The following is a 15950-nucleotide window of genomic DNA, read 5'->3' as shown; positions in this document are numbered from 1 at the left end:
GGCGCGGCCCCCACCCCCTCAGGCCGAACCCCCCCCCCCCCCCCCTAAAATTAAAACCCCCTTTCTTCCTTTCCCCTCACACCCACCACGCTGGTATCTTGCAGCTCTGGGCCGTGCCAGGCGTTGGTATGGTTCCTGCTTAAGTAAAAGAAACTAAAGGGCAGCCCAGCCCTGGAAATAAGGACTTTGCTTCATGGCTTAGAGCTGTCCGTGAAGGATAAAGGATACCCCTGGTTAATCAAGATAACGCCGGCATCCTATAGCCCCTCTACCACGTCTTTGAAACCCTCTCAGCATCGTCTGGGTCATAGAAAAATAACTATAGCAAGGCTCGCTCCAGGGACATCTGGATCAATAGACAAGCAACAAGAATGTTGCAAAAATATAGTCGCTTTGCAAAGTCTTTGCTACGATTAGTAATCGGGAGTGTGGGTGTTAGTGATTAGTCAAATTGTGTGGTACCTGATCATTTGAAGGGTATAAGGACCCTGCGTAAAACCACATTCAGGTGCCCCAATTTGGCTGGGAGACTTCATGGGTGCAAATAACTATTTACCCTTGTAGTTCTATACTTTGCGTCCTAGCCTCTCTCCTCAGTCGACACGGGCCAGTTGCGAATTTTCCACAGCATGTACCTGAGGAGCATTGCCCGCGCCCCTTACCTGCTCTGTGCCGGGATCCGGCAGCACCCGCAGGGGTTAATCCGGCGGAGGCGATCTGGATGGTGCCATTACAAAGCCGTGATCTTTGACGCGAGTGGAGTGCTCCTCCCGTCCCCTTGCAAGACAGCCGCGGGTGTGTATTCTCATTTCTCATTTGCTCCTGTTGTTTCTATGCATGGAGGGAAAATAAATTTCAGGTGTCCCTGTCAGCCGCCTCTGGTTCTGGTAAGATATTCAAGAACTTGCGATGACGACAATGGTACCCTGTTGTGCCATCAGAAGTACTAGAACTGACAGCAACCGGCAACCGCGTGGACAGCTCCAGATCAGGGCCTGAACCCATCTGGTAATGAAACTGTCCTGTAATGACACCGGCTGATACCACCCAACGTTGGTACAGTCCTTCAGGACAGCTTAAGAACTCTGTGTTTTCACCCCAAGGGTACCGCACCGAAAATAGAGGTGAGGTGCTTCAGTTGGGGGAATGCTCAAACTTCTCTCTGTGTCTGGGTAAATTACCCCAGTCCAGCACGTCGGTTCTCATGAGTGCTGGTCGATGTATCAGACTTCAGAGGGATTTCAAGCTAATTTCCCTGTTCTAATGATGCCATATGTGCTCTCTCCTGGCTTTCTTACTTTTCTCTATGTAGACTGGGAGGCCCAGAATTGTATTCCAGCCGGCACCATCCAGCAAGCTATACGCTCTGGAGGGGAAAATAGTCCCTCTCTGAAGTACACAAGAGGAGAGCTGACGACTGTGGAGTTTTTGCAGGAATTGGGACAGCAGTGCTTTGAGATTGTAAGCCAACTCCCCCCTCCTCCCTTTTTGCTTCCTGTCTGCAGGGAAACGGGATCCTGCGATGTGGTGGTTCAGTGAGGAAAGAGGAGCTTTTAAAAGAAATCCTTTGACGGAAGGGTCTGGATTTACCATCTAGGAAGCATTGCTGTCTGATCAGGGCAGACTTATCACCGCCATCATCATTCTGGTACCCAGGCAGGATGGTCAGCTGAATTTGCCTTCACTTCCACCAGCTTCTTCCTGCATATTTCATAACTTTTTTTATTTCGAGACACCTCTAGGATCAGCCAAGATGAGAAGTCAGAGAGTCAGAGATCAGCTAAAAGGCTTTTGTTGCTAGTTCGCACATGGGCACACTCAATGGATGGAGGCCATGGTCTCCAGCAAGGGTTCTTAAGATCAGTAGAAGCCCCTCCGCCACAGCTCCAGGAGCACAGTGCAAGAATCCTCTCTTGAATAAAGTCTTTGTGAAACAGCTCAGTCTAAGACGCAGATTCCTTTCCTGCCTGCTGAATGGTAAAGCAATATTTATCTCTAACCTGCCTTGACTCCATGGCAGGCACAGTCCTAGTGCATTTCTCTTTCCCCAGATCAGCCCTTTATCTCTGCTGCTGCTTCTGTAGAACTAGTAATGTGAGAACGCTTGTTTATTTGGTCTGAGCAATTTAGCTGGGAGATTCACTGACTGCCTTCTGCTGCCAAAGGAAGTAGGACAGCAAGATAAGATGATCAGGCAACCTACCTCTTATTTTCCTCCCTGCTTAAAAACCATTTATGGCTAATTATCATTCCTGGGGGGGGGTGGGGTGTTTCTCTGGTTTCTTAGGCAAATGTCTGTGTTCCAGTGGACTCTTTTCTCTCGGACTTAATCAGAAATGAGATGATAAAACAGCTCCCCATAATGGCAGAAGCAGTACAGTGTATCCGTGCAGAAGGTCTTAAGACGGCTCTTCTAAGCAACAGCTTCTGTCTGCTGAATGGAGGGAGCTTTCTGCCCCTAGACCGAAAGCACTTTGATGTGGTAAGCCTGGATGGATTCCAAAACGCGTTTCTGTAGCTAGGTCTATAGAAAGCTGCAACTGAAATTCTTTACATGCAGGTACCAAATGAACGGCAACCAGCAGCACGTATTAGTAGACATAAATGTAACAGTCTGTGAAAATGTGCCCGGGCATAATCCGTTGTAGTGACTGGGCCTTGAAGAGGGTCTGAGTGAGTGGCAGGCACTTGTGCAATTCATTGCAAAATGCCCACGCAACCACAAGTATACGTGTAACAGGGGTAACAGGCATAGCTAGCGATGTTGATAAAGGACTTAGAAGTGGAACACTATACAAGAAATAAATGTTATTACCCAGTGCCCCTGCTTGCTTTATATTTAGTCCTTACTCTTTTAAAGCTTGTTTAATCCCAAAGAATTGAATAGCATCCCCCATATCAGAAAAATCCCACTACCCCAACATGCCGATCTGTCTGAGCTGATGAGCAGGCAGAGACCCCTCTCCCAGCACGCTTCGCTTTTGCAAAGATGAAGCAGAAGATTAGCCGTGAACCTCGAGGTTGGTTCGAGTGGCTTCACTTTAACAGGCAGCTGGGAGGACTCGCCTCAGCATGACAGAAAATTTGCTTTTTTGTGTTCCCCAACTCACATCTTTGAATTTCAGGAGTTTATTCATGACTTAAGTTTGTTTTATAGCCTTGATTGAGACAACAAAATATCCAAAGAAGAGTCGTAGTGATACATTTAAAGCCTGGGACTGTTTAAAGTCCTTTTGTCAACATTATGTCATTATCGACTCGGCTTTCTGTGCATTATACTAGTGACACCAGTGCCTATGAAGTTCTCTTAGTGGAGTGATGCTCTGTTGTGACGCTCTGTAGTACCTTTCATCCCAGACTGTTTCAAAGCACTCTAATAACCATGGCCTATCCGGTGTCATCACTCATGCAGCGTGGCTCTTCTGTAACAGCAGGCAACAGCACTGCACAGTAATTAGTAAAAAAAAAAAAAAATTGAATGTGGATTTCCATTAGGATTGGCTTTTATGTCTATCTAATAGATTCATTTCTATTCCTAGAGTGTCTATCAGTGCAGGGGTGAAATATTGCATTGAGCAATTGGTTCAGCACAGTCTGGGACATCCGATGAGTCTCCCACATCGTGACATCTCGTTGGATATCTTCCATCCAAGGACTGGCTGAGCCAGTTTAGCTTATTTGAGTTGACAGAGCCACAGCCAAGCAATTGGCACCCACGCAGTCACTTGAATCGCGTCCTATCCAGCTCTGTCAGCCCTCCATTCCTCGTGTCCTTTATTTCACATGTTACTTAGACTGTCAGTCTCTTTTTCCACCCTCCCATCCTCCATTTCCAACACTGCACAGATGTTTGTGGTCACAGTAGGCTCATGCATAATCCATTTGTTGTTGCCATAGATGGTTGAATCTTATCGGGAAGGAATGCGCAAGCCAGATCCTTGTATCTACAAGTTGTGCTTGGAGCGCTTGGGCGTTCAGCCCCAGGAAACCATCTTCCTCGACAACAGCACCCAGAACCTAAAAGCAGCAGCCCAGCTTGGCATTAAAACGGTGAAGGTACAAAGCAATGCAACCAGGGCAGGCTTTGGGTATGGTTTCTAAGTCCAGAAGCTGTGTTTGACTTGGATGGCTCAGGTTTTTCAATGGCTGTGGCAGACTCGTGTTGCCAAGCCTTTTGTTTCAGCCTGTCCTTATTCCTACAGGGTATGGTGGGGTTGAAGGGGAGGATTACTGGCAAAGTCTCCACTGGCCTGTTTCATTCACAGCTCTAAACCCTACAGGCAGTGTAACCTCGGAGAAGTCACTTCTCCTTTATGGACCTCAGTTCCCCGTTAGAGAAACAGCCCTAACTGTATGGTTGAGACAACCACATCCATCTGATGTGAGAAAATAAGACATATTTAATAAATTTCTAGAAGCTCTGAGGCTTCATGGATCTGTCAGCTGGGGACTGACTGGTTAAATCCCAGGCTTTGAAGATAGTGAGCACAGGGGTTTTACTTTGGTGAGGGGGAAGGACAAGCATGGGACTGGTGGGAAGAGTGAACTCTGCTCCCATGGGCTGCGCACAGGGAATTCCAGCTCTTAGCCCAGCCGAAGCTCACAGTGCCTATGCCACAGTAACAGGTACATCTCCGGGACAGAGACCAAGGCGGGAGGCTCAGCGAGTATTGGTAATGGCACTCTGTGCTGGCAGGGACTGGCCAGTGAATTCCTGTGTGTCTTAGTGGATCGGTGCTGTTGGACTCACGGATAAATGCATCACAAGTGTGCAGAGCTCTTTCTTTCCCAGGCAATTTTATCTTCTAACTATCACCCACTGTTTCTCCTTCCCTCCTTTCAGGTCGATGATCCAGAAGTAGCACTCAAAGAGCTGGAAACCCATCTGGGTTTTCCTTTGCAAGGGTTTGTTCCATATACTCGTTCAGTGAGACCAAGCATGGAAATCCCAAAAGATCATCTGCAAAAGTACCTTGAAAATGTTCTCAGTGACCAGGCAACAGGTATCGCAGTGCTTTTTGCTCTTCAGCCTGAAAACTCGCATATTCTGGAGCCATTGGCTCTTTTCATCATACGACAGATGGATTGAAAAATAGTATTAATGAAAGGCTCCTAATCTCCAAGTAAACGTTGCAGCCATTCAGGTTTCAGTGATCCGTCACTGTTTCCCAGAAATGGGAAACAACATTTTAGGACTTCCTCATTTGGGAGGGGTTGAGCACAAGTTGCCAAAGAGGTGCCAGGAATATTCCTGGCCCGCGAGCCATCTGTGAGCAATTGCCATGCTCCGCAGGGATTTGGGACACAGGAGCAAAGCGTAGGTTCCTGATTGCTGCAAATGAGATCTCAGACCCAGGCACAGGAAGGGGAAGTAAAAGCTGGAGAAGTGGCGAGAAATAATCCCAGCTCATGCTTCTGTCTGCTGACCTTCTGCTCTCAACTCTTCAGGCCCACTGGTGTTACGGCAGTTTGGCCACGGGCAGTCTACCCGGACCTATTACGTCAAATTTGGAGATCGCTTGCTAGTGCTGAAGAAGGAGCCTTCTGACAGCCTGCATCCCTCAGGCCCTGCTGTCAGAAGGGAACACAGGTGAGAAGGAGCTGCGGTCCTCATGCCAGCTGACCAGGGAAGACTCTTGTAGGAGATCCCAGACAACCCCGTCCTAGGGACAGTGCTGTATTCCAGCCTTGGCTTGGCTGTTCCACATCACACACACAGTTCACACACCTGCCTCCCACATTGTCCTCCCCTGCACTTTGCACAGCTCCGTATCCCAGTGTGGGATCTATCCGTTTGCTACAGATAGCGTGAGCCGTCTTGGATTGAGATACAAGGCTGTGCTACCGCCTTGCAGCTGGTGGTGAGCGTGCAGTTAGGACCCTGTGCCTGTGAAAAGCACCCTCCCCACGCCTGCACTGCCAATCTTTCCAACCCACGGAGCACACCACAGCTCTCCCAGCACATGTCAGGAGACGCAGGATCTCACTGTTGGGTCTGGCACCTTGGGTGGGAGAGAGATTGCAGCACAACACTGCAACTGAGCAGTGAGGAGGTGAGCGAAGGGCTAGCCCCATGCTGGAGGGGTCATGCTGCAAACCAGTTCACTGTGCCAGCGATCTCTGCCTCAGCAGCAGAGCAGCAGGACGCTTGTGGGGCAGCAGTTGTGATCTCCCCTTGGTTTTTCAGTGTCTCAGGGCTCTGGGCCATACAAAGATTTTGGTGTGCTTCTTTCCCCTACCCCCAGCCATGCTGTTTTAGTGTGTTTAAAACCGAGCACAGGGCTCTTTTTTGTATTGTGCATCTGCCTAGCAACAATACAGTTCTAGTATCGATTCCCTAATGCCTTTCTGTGCTGACATGGCTCTCTCACTCGCCCTGGCAGGGTACTGAAGGCACTCTCTGAGGCTGGTGTTCCTGTTCCCACTGTACTTGCTCTCTGCGAGGACAGAAGGTAATCTTGTCCCTCAGCTTTCACTCTGTGCTTGACAACTTCAGCCAGATTCCCCCAAAGACGAGGAGAGGAGAGAAGGAGCCAGACCTCACAAAGTGCACTGGTCTAATTAGTGTTTGCCCAGTCTCGAGCTAGAGGAGCCTCTAGAAGTTCAAAGGACAGCAACACTTTTATTTGGCTTGTTTTAGGTGTGTCCTTATTTTAGCAATTAATCAAAATGCTGTCTTCCTTCAAAAAGCTGCTATAGAACAATGTTGTAGGGCTTCCTGTTGACTCAGTATTCTCAGGTTTCCAATAAGGAGGTGATTTTTCTAACTGCCAGTCCTCAGCCTTGCCCCAAGGTCTTCAGCCGCGATAGCAGCAAGTCTGCAACCAGGAAACCCTGTCTAGCCTGCAGTCAGCACAGCTACGCTCAGATCTCTGCTGGCTGCAGTAATAAAGTCTCTGCACTGCAGTTAAATGTGTGTCCACCGTTCGTGATGTTTGCGTGCAGTCTGACAGCCCAGCTCCAGAGCTCACTGCAGGGGAGGCAGGGAGGTGGTTGGTGCTGTAGCCTGGCCCCAAGCTCAGCTTCCTGGGGCTGGAGGGAACGGGGCTGGTCATGCCACAGCTGTGTGCTACAGGCTGGCAGCCTGAGTTGGGCTTGAGCCCGGGCCACAGCTGGGCGTGAGTGCTCAAGTGCTGTTGAGGCCGCTCTTCACCTCGCCATGCAGGTGAGGCCTGGGGGCACGTTCAAGGTGCAGGTGAGTTTTGAGGGGTGGTAGGTAGCAGGATTAACCTCAGACCCGCCGGTTCCACCTTGCTTCCCCAGCACCTTTGGCACACCTTTCTACCTGATGGAGCACTGTGCTGGCCGTGTCTACAGCGACGTCTCCCTGCCTGCGCTGCAGCCTAGCCAGCGGAGGGCTATTTATGCTGCCATGAGTCAAGTCCTCTCCAAGATCCACAGCATAGACCTCAGAGCAGCCAAACTGGAGGACCTCGGGGAGCACGGTGAGAGAAGGCTATGTGTCCTCTATCACTGTTTTCTTCTCCTGTGTATCAGCGTTTCAAGGGACAGGCTTGGGTATAGGAGTTGGGCCAAACTTGGGGGCAGTTGGGAAAGCGAAGATGAGCAGCAGGGTGTCTGAATCCCCCGGCGTGGTGGGAGGGTGCTTTAGATCCTCCAGGTCTGTGTTTCCTGTTAGTAGTCCCCAGAGCTTCCTTCCATGAGCAAGAGCTGCACCAGGCTATGTGTCCTCTATCACTGTTTTCTTCTCCTGTGTATCAGCGTTTCAAGGGATAGGCTTGGGTATAGGAGTTGGGCCAAACTTGGGGGCAGGGGGGAAAGCGAAGATGAGCAGCAGGGTGTCTGAATCCCCCGGCGTGGTGGGAGGGTGCTTTATCCTCCAGGTGTCTGTGTTTCCTGTTAGTAGTCCCCAGAGCTTCCTTCCATGAGCAAGGAGTGGGTGCAGGAGTAACCTGTGTCCCATGAGCAAGAGCTGCCCCGTGGGTGCAGGAGTAACCTGTGTGCTGCCACCTCTGACCAAACTTCCTCAGCTCCTCCAGTCTCTCTGCAGGGCTATCTCAGCTTCTTGGAGTTGGTGGAGAAGTTACATTTTTGTCCAGGGTCTGATTATTTCCACCAGAATATCAAATCCAGTGCCCAGTTAAGAATGTATGAGACCCCGGGAAATCACAATTAAACTCTTGGAGCTTATCGCAGGATGCTGGACTGAGATCTGCTTGGCTGTTTGACTTTTTCTTCATGCATCTTTTATGCATCTCTTTTGAAGCCTCTTTGTGCCTGTCCCTTTCCCTGAGAGCCTTCGTTCCCTTTTTACAGGTAATTACATTCAGCAGCAAGTTAAGACCTGGACAAAGCAGTATCGAGCTATGGAAACTCACGTTATCCCAGCCATGGAGAGACTCATTGAGTGGCTGCCTCTGCATTTTCCTGAATCTCAGAAGACGACAGTTGTGCACGGTGATTTCAGGTACTGCTTGGCTGACAGCACTGCCCTGGAGCACATCCCAGGTGGTAGAGAGGGAGAAAGAGTGTAAAGCAATATGCAAACTCCAAAGAGGTGCTGAGTGGGGCTGGTGCAGCAGCTTCAGAGCAGTCTGAAAGCTGGGTTCTGGGTCATGTTCAGCATACCCCAGGAAATGAGACCTAGAGGGCCACAAACACTTCGCATCTGTCATGAGAAACATATCCCAGGAGCTCTGACTGGTGCTTTCTTGCACCCAGAGCTCTCATATTTTCCCCAGTGTTTATCTGCCTACTGATCTGTGGCAGTTTTAAAGCAGTGCTCGTTTGAGAGCAGGGAAACTGGGGCAGGAACTGAAAGCCTGGACTCTTGATGTCCGATTCCAATCTTGCTGCCTCAATCGGTGTTTCAGTTTCTTCGCCCAACCACTGCAAACACTGGTCTAACACTAGGGGATCATCAATTGTTTCTGCAATACTCAGAAGTCGGTCCTGGAGCATGTTGCTAATGATATTTGGTGCTTCAAGAGTTTGGGTGGCTGGTGAGATGCTGCAGGATGTATGGCAAAACCTGCCAGTGTTACAGGTGAAGTCATGCAGGAGCGTGGTGGCTGGGGACAGAGGTGAGGCATGCTGAGATCTACATCTGTGTTGTCAGACCCTGACTGCCAGGGATGTGAGGCTGTAGCGTAGGCGTGTGCCAATTCTGGGCCAAGGCTCCTTCCCGCAAGGTTTAGCGCACACAGTTCCTGTGTGACTGGAAGCTGGTGAGCTCTCTGCACCCTGGCAGGATGGCTGCCCTCTCTGTTTCCTCCTCAGTAGGCTGCTGCCCTCTCCTGGGGCTCAAACTGTTGAAGGCTGTACTACGCATAATCTACAGCACATGACAATGCAGGGCCTGGAGTTATTGTGTGCCTTTGAAATGACCAGAAGATCCCCCTGGACAGTGACTTCCCTGCTTCACTTTTTGGCCAGCCTGTCCTGTAACAGCTGCTAATGATCTGAGGCCCCGAATAACTTGGTTTCATTCTTCAAATGTTCAGTTCATCGTTAACCAGGGAGTTCACTACTGAGTAATCTCCGTCCCCCCCGATTTATGCTTGCAGAAATTAATCTTTCACTTGTGCAGCCTCCCAAAGGATTCAGCAATTTTTGTAGAGAGTGAAGAGCACTGAGAAGCACCTACTGCTGCTGAGCACTGGGATATTTTCCCCCTGTTGAGACTTTTCTGATCTCTTTTTCCCTCTGATACAGGATGGACAACCTGGTCTTTCATCCAGACAGGCCAGAAGTCCTTGCTGTCCTTGGCTGGAAGCTTTCAACTCTAGGAGATCCCATCTCTGATTTGGCGAATAACTGTATGGCCTACTTCCTGCCACCTCACTTTAATGCATTGAGAGGTACAGAGATGGGCAAAGTCACATTTGACACACGGAGAGAGGAACCAGAGTTCAGAAACAGATTAGCTCCTGCCCAGAGAGCTCAGCTGACAGTTGGGCTCATTGCGGTTGGAAAGGGCTGTGGGTCTCGTACCATATTCGCTGCTCTGCCCTTTCTCCCCTCCCTGAAGAACCCTGCGTGCCTCCAGGGCGGACACATTGTTATGCATGTGCAGTAATCACTGTGCCATGGTCACCCTATCCCCAGTTTGTCTCGTATCTGCCACCCATTTGGCAGATACTCTGCCATGTGCTCTCTATCCTGGTTGGTACTGTCACCCTGTTCATGCACATGGACCTTTGTTAGCAGTCATGTCTGGGATGGCCCCAGAGAGGAGGACCCTGTTTCACAGCTTGCAAAACTGTGTTTAAAAATTAGTTTGGATTATTTTCCCTCTCACTTCAGCTGTAAAGCTGGGGAACTCTTTTGGGTGGGAAAGCTGTGAACCAGGCCAGCCCAGAAGGGGTTTGTCCACAAAGTTATACACTTGTTAAAAAGAACAGTATAGGGGTAACCAGGGAGGAAAATCATTGTTTAGGAGGAAGATCCATCAGTCACTGCTTCCACAATCTCACCCCAATGAAGAAAACTGCCCCATATGCATTTCACCTACGTGGGTTGGTGCCAAACCCCCATTGTTACGTACGGAAACAGCATGGCAGCAGTGCGGGTGTTGGATGGGTGCAGGTGTCTCCGCTGCTCCACAGCTGCATGGCTCTGCCACAAGCCTCATGGCATCCCTAGAAAGCTCTGAGCTCCTCACTGTCTGCTGCTTCACTGTTGCCTCTTCACGTCTTCCAGGCTTGAGGAAGTGTGATTTGGGGCACCTGGGAGTCCCCACGGCAGAGGAGTATTCCCAGATGTACTGTGGCCACATGGGAGTGGAGCACCCCGAGAACTGGAATTTCTACATGGCCTTTGCCTTTTTCCGACTGGCTGCAATGCTGCAGGGACACTACAAACGCTCTCTGGCAGGTGAGGAACCCAGCCACGCTGGCCCTGTTCTGCACGGGTCTCCAGCCAGAGCACAGACACACGAGCGCCGGTGTGGGGAGAGCTCTCACACTGAACCGGGGGAGGTCAGACTGGCAGCACGTGCTGCGGGGTTCAGGCACTTCTGGCTGTGAATCCTGAGAGCTCTGAAATTCCAGGTGCTACAGCAAAGCGTGGCATGTCTGGCAGTCTTGTGCTTTCAGCATAGAGCTCCTGTGGGAAATAAGGGATCAAAATGAGAGATCTTGTTTCACTCTGGAGATGAGTGACCTGGGAGTAATCGTGCAGCGAGTCATTGCTGCATGTAGACAAGAGGGATGCAAATAGAGTGTCCTGTAAAGCACAGAGCTCCCTCTCTGCTTCAGCAGAGGGTATGAGGCTGCTACAACCTCTCAGGCAGGCTCTGTTGTGTAGTCAGGTTGTGTCCTGCAAACAGAAAAAAAGGCCAAAGGGGAGCACACACAGGGCATTTCCCCAGCGGCTGCTTTTTGCTGGATGCAAGGTCTGGTCTGTTCCTGTTTGCTCTTTGTGCTGACCGGAGGTCGCTCTGTGATGACTTTCTTTCATGGGAGAACTGAGCAGAGGCCACAGTTCAGAGCTCAGAGCCATGTCCTACAGGTGGAGCTCTCAGACCTTCAAACTAAATACCACCTTCAAAGAGAGACTCGCAGGGAGGAGGTGTGAACTCTCAGTGCTGTTTATCTGCATACATCAGGTCTGGCCTGGGAGTCTTTATCAGAGAAAAACAAGATGTTATTTTCATATTCCTTCGAGTTCGTATTCCTTCTCGAGTCCTGCTGGGCTGGCCCAGACAAGGGCACATGGTGTTGTTTGGGATGTGACTACGTAACATGGGCTCTTTCAAACAAAGATGTCCTCTTCTTCTCTTGTCCTCAGGGAGGCCAGCCCCAGGTGAAAGTAGCCCGGAGGATGCAGAGTTTGTGGCTGACCTGGCTTGGGAGTTTGCCATAAAAGAAGGATTCCGTGTGTTTGACAGCCTCCCCACCACAAAGTCTCTCGCACGACGTTACAGCACCTGGGCCAGGCGAGGGCCAATCCTCAGCAGGAGCTATGGTACCTGGCCATGTCCTGGGGCAGCTCCTGTACCCAAAGTCCCCCTGGTCACTCCCCCCACCAGCCTGTTGGGGATGGCCCAGGGTTTTTGCTGCAAGCTGGAAAGGATCATGGATGTCCAGTGGAGTTTTCTGATTTCCCAGCCCAGATGGACTCCACGTCCTCTTCTAGAACTGAAGGTGAGACATCTTCCTCCCTAAAGTAGCTTTGCTTTGCTGCACCTGCACCAGGGTGGGGGATTGTGGCATGCCTCTGAGTATCCTTGCTTTCCTGATCACATCAGACACTTGGCACTTGTAGAGTCCAATGGCTTGGAGAAAGGGGGTTGGATTCCCATTGCTGGCTACGTTCACGTAACAGAGTTCATATTCTGGGAAACAGCAATTTCGGAAGCTGGCACTCCCTTCCAAGATGAGCAGATTAATGCCAGCCTAGCTGTAACTGCTGGTGTTGCTCCACCAAGGTCCTGCCACCAATGCTGGTGGAGTCCCCAGAGCTTGGCTGGGCTTGGGCTTTTCAACACCTGCCAGTCCAGCACTTGCTCATTCCCTTTCCCTGGCAGGGCTCTGGAGCCTCGCTGCTGCCTCTGTGTGGGAAAGGCTAAGTTAATTCTCTTTGTAAGAGTCCCTCTCGGTGCTTCCTTGGGAGGTCTCTCAGGTAGAGCAGGGAGCTGCTTGCACCTCCACAGCTTCATTTCCTCCTTTGTGTTCTCTTATCCTGCTGTCCCTGGCAGGGACTGTCCCTGCAGACGTCCCCGTCAGCAGTCGCCTGCCCAGTGATAAGCCGAGTGTGATCAGCAGTGCAGGCTCTGAGATGCCACTTGAAGTTTGGCCCTGCCACCGTCCTGGGCTCTCCTGCACAGAGCGGGTGCTGCTGCAGCCCTGAACCCTCAAAATGGAGGGACATTGGTCATTCCTGGTATGGTGGTGAGGAAGCAGAAACCAGCTACCAAAGTGACTTGCCCATGCTCATGTGGCGGATCAGTGGCAGAGATGGGAGTAGCATCAGGTCTCGAACTGTGGAGTTTTAATTACACATCTCTTCCTTCTGCCAGTGCAAGGCAGGTCAGGTCAATACGCAGGTATCAGGACACCTGGGTCCCCTGCCCGGGCTCTGCAAACTGTCTGGTTTCTCTGTGCTTCCACTTCCCAGTGCTGCTGGTGGCCACCGTGTGGCTCAGTGTGCCTGTGGCTCTGGGCTGGCTGGTGTTGCACACAAACAGATTTGCCGGGAGTGGTGTCATAAGTAATCATTCACAGAGTGTGTCATGAAAGCAAACATCCCTATCTTTGGGTTGCTACCGAGATTATATTCTTAATGTATTCTAGTGACATTATCAAATTCTAGTGGGTTACTTAACCGCCTTTTAGCTTAACCGCCTTTTAGCTGCCAAAAAAAAAAAAAAAAAAAAAAAAAAAAAAAAAAAAAAAAAAAAAAAAAAAAAAAAAAAAAAAAAAAAAAAAAAAAAAAAAAAAAAAAAAAAAAAAAAAAAAAAAAATCCCATCTGTTGTTCAGCCCTTCAGAAGCATTTCCTTGTGCTCTGGCAGAAACCAGCAAACCCCAGCATTTCAGGGTGCTTAGCAGCTGATCCCCTGAGAAGGTGGAAAAGGAGGGGAAGCAGCAGCTCTGGGGAATTTGGAAGTGCTGAGATGAGCAGATCTCCTAGCCCTTCTTTCAAACACTCATCTTCAGAGCTGGGAAAGAGTCGCTAAGTCTCCAAACATCAGGACTGCCACGCTCTCTCTACTCCATGCCTTGGGCTTGTGGTAGAGACACTGCTCCTTGTCTGGGGGACCAGAGAGCCCCCTCATCCCTGCCATCTCCCTTGTCCATCCCACAGGACTCTTGCTGCCCACGGCAGAAAGATAATGCAGTGGAGTGTTAAACAGCCCAGTTAGTCCTGGCCTGGGACTGTTGCAGCGCTCATAAGCTGAGCAAGGGCCAAGGGAAAGGGCAAGCCTGCCTCATGCCAGCTGGCACTGCAGGGGTGGAGGTTCATCCCAGAGAGCTTGGCAGCGAGATGCCCTTGGCTGAGGCGCTTTTGGCTCAACAGGGCAGTGTCTCGGCTGATCCTGCCACATCCCGCATGGGGAGCCAGTGGACTTTGCACACTGGTCCTGAAGGCTGCCTGTCCCCTCAGTTCTCCGGGGAGATCCTCTCCAAGGTTGCAGAGCAAAGCTCAGTTTCTCTCAGAGCGAGCGTAAGTGCGTCTGGCCAAAGCACTGGGCACACAGCTGCACTCCCAGCGTTGTGCCTGGGAGGGAGCCAGGACTGGCTATTGGAAGGGGCCAGCACCCCTGGGGGATGTAGGAGGATATAATGTGTCTCGTCCTCTTCCATCAGGCAGAGAGTGCCAGGACCAAAGCAGTGGCTCTGACGATGACTGTATGGGCCATGGATCAGGACAGCCAGGTGAGCAGACACATGTGCCTAACACTTGACCCTTCTCTGGCCCAAATAAAGCAACACAGGGACACCTCCCTCCTGGGGCCTCCTCCACACCAGGAACGAGGCATTGCAGTCTGGGGCCTGTGAGCACGAGGGGTGATCTGTCCTGTCTATTGTGGGATCCCAGGTGAGGACATTTGCCCAGCACTGTGTTCCCCAGGGCATTTGGAAGGGGCCGGGGTATTTGCTGCCATGCTTCCCTGGTCCTACAGCTCCTTACTTGCCCTGCGTGGGCTTTGATCTCACTCTCACACAGGTCTCTGGAGCAGAGCATCTCAGCAGTGCAGACCCCAGCCTGGTGCTTCACTCAGACCTGAGCTCCACGTCTGGCCGAGGATCCCGCATGGTTCACAGGACAGCGCTCTCCAAACCAGAGCTGAGCCACTAGCTGCAGCACTGGGGAGCTTCGGACGTGAGACTAAATCAGCCACTCTGGCATGGGAGAGGTCATGCTAACAGCAGCCTGGGAGCTTCTGAATTTCAGTGGTGTTTGCTGTTATCTCGTATCTGGGCTCCATGCCTTTATTGCCAGGCTCAATAGGTATGGGGCAAATCCATCCCCGGATCACAAGGCTGCAGGCAGTCAATACCAGCCTTGCAGGGGGGAGAGCTGGTCAGGAACAACCAGGTGGGGGTGCAAGACTTGGTTTTGGGAATAAAGAGGATGGAGCAGGGTGTCTCTCCTCCTTCAGCAGAACACCTCCAGCTACCTGCAGACTCTAGAAGGACTCCAGTCAGTAGTGGGGGGAACTGAATCAGGTCCTTGAGGACTCCTGGCTTCAGGGGAGACTCCGGAGCTGAGGCAGTGCCTGGCCCTGGAGCTGGGAGGAACTGGGAGGACTCCATGGTCCCATGACTGCAGTGGATCTCTCTGGGTTTCTTTGGGGATCAGGGAGGATGTGGACTGGATCAATGGGGGCTTTCGGTGCTCCACAGAGACCAGCAGCAAGGAGAGAACTGTGGGAACAATTGCGGTAATTCCTGGGTTCTTTATGCATAGTCTAGTATTAATTCAATATTAAAGTGATGGGCACACTTCTTTGAATTCTTCTCCAGCTTCTCCAAGCACAGGCGCAGCCTTGCAGCCCACTTTCACAAGGCCACATCCATCTGCCCAGGGTCACCACCACATCCCTGCTCTCAGGGGCACAAGGGGTGCTGCGGAGGAGCCCTGGGGCAGCCCTCCTGGCTGCTCAACACCAGGACCATAGGGCTGTAGGGAAGCCTTGTAACCTGAGCTTTGGTTTCTCCCAGGTTCCAGGGTGAAATTCTACCTCAACCTCAGGCACTTGGCTCTGCTGTGGAAGGGGGAGGGACCCTGTGTCTGAGCCTGTATCTGCCCAGTCCAGACAGTTGGGATGATTTCCTAGCAGGCACCTGGCCTTTGCACCTCCCACCATCTCATCTTTCAGGCAGGCTCAATCCCAGCCAGCTATTGTAGGGCTGGGAGTTTGAAGCTGAGAGCTGGGTCTTCCATGAAGGTGTTTCCTCCATTGCATGTGATGTTAGTGCTGCTGGGTTTGTCTGCTAAGCCCCAGGGAAGGGAAGGGTCCCGCTCAAGAGGAGCAAAAGCA

General features: G+C 51.1%; 1 protein-coding gene across 2 annotated transcripts; it reads left to right on the top strand.

The window, feature by feature from the left end:
* The first annotated feature begins 148 nt into the window (after positions 1-148).
* Positions 149-15413, top strand: ACAD10 (acyl-CoA dehydrogenase family member 10). Of its 2 annotated transcripts, XM_009283870.2 has the most exons (15): positions 149-795; positions 1313-1461; positions 2288-2482; positions 3898-4056; positions 4844-5003; positions 5449-5590; positions 6384-6452; positions 7264-7445; positions 8278-8428; positions 9676-9821; positions 10663-10836; positions 11752-12107; positions 14272-14340; positions 14434-14503; positions 14633-14717. In XM_009283870.2, the coding sequence occupies exons 1-14, from the start codon at positions 630-632 to the stop codon at positions 14461-14463; spliced, it is 2148 nt and encodes a 715-aa protein (XP_009282145.1). In that variant the 5' UTR covers positions 149-629; the 3' UTR covers positions 14464-14503; positions 14633-14717. The 2 variants fall into 2 exon arrangements, with proteins under 2 accessions (XP_009282145.1, XP_009282143.1); XM_009283868.2 differs by lacking the exon at positions 14434-14503 and having other exon boundaries at positions 14633-15413.
* Positions 15414-15950: the final 537 nt, after the last annotated feature.

The sequence above is a fragment of the Aptenodytes forsteri genome, unplaced genomic scaffold (genome assembly GCF_000699145.1).
Source record: "Aptenodytes forsteri isolate BGI_AS27 unplaced genomic scaffold, ASM69914v1 Scaffold118, whole genome shotgun sequence".
In the NCBI taxonomy this organism is placed as follows: domain Eukaryota; kingdom Metazoa; phylum Chordata; class Aves; order Sphenisciformes; family Spheniscidae; genus Aptenodytes; species Aptenodytes forsteri.
This window is presented reverse-complemented; position numbering and strand designations above follow the sequence as displayed.

What these genes read in the sequence shown, in the direction of transcription:
- ACAD10 (XM_009283868.2), top strand. Translation starts at nt 630, where the DNA reads ATGTACCTGAGGAGCATTGCCCGCGCCCCTTACCTGCTCTGTGCCGGG. An exon ending in TTGGCATTAAAACGGTGAAG is followed by an intron (nt 4,057 to 4,843) that starts GTACAAAGCAAT and finishes CCCTCCTTTCAG; the next exon opens with GTCGATGATCCAGAAGTAGC. An exon ending in GGAGGACCTCGGGGAGCACG is followed by an intron (nt 7,446 to 8,277) that starts GTGAGAGAAGGC and finishes CCCTTTTTACAG; the next exon opens with GTAATTACATTCAGCAGCAA.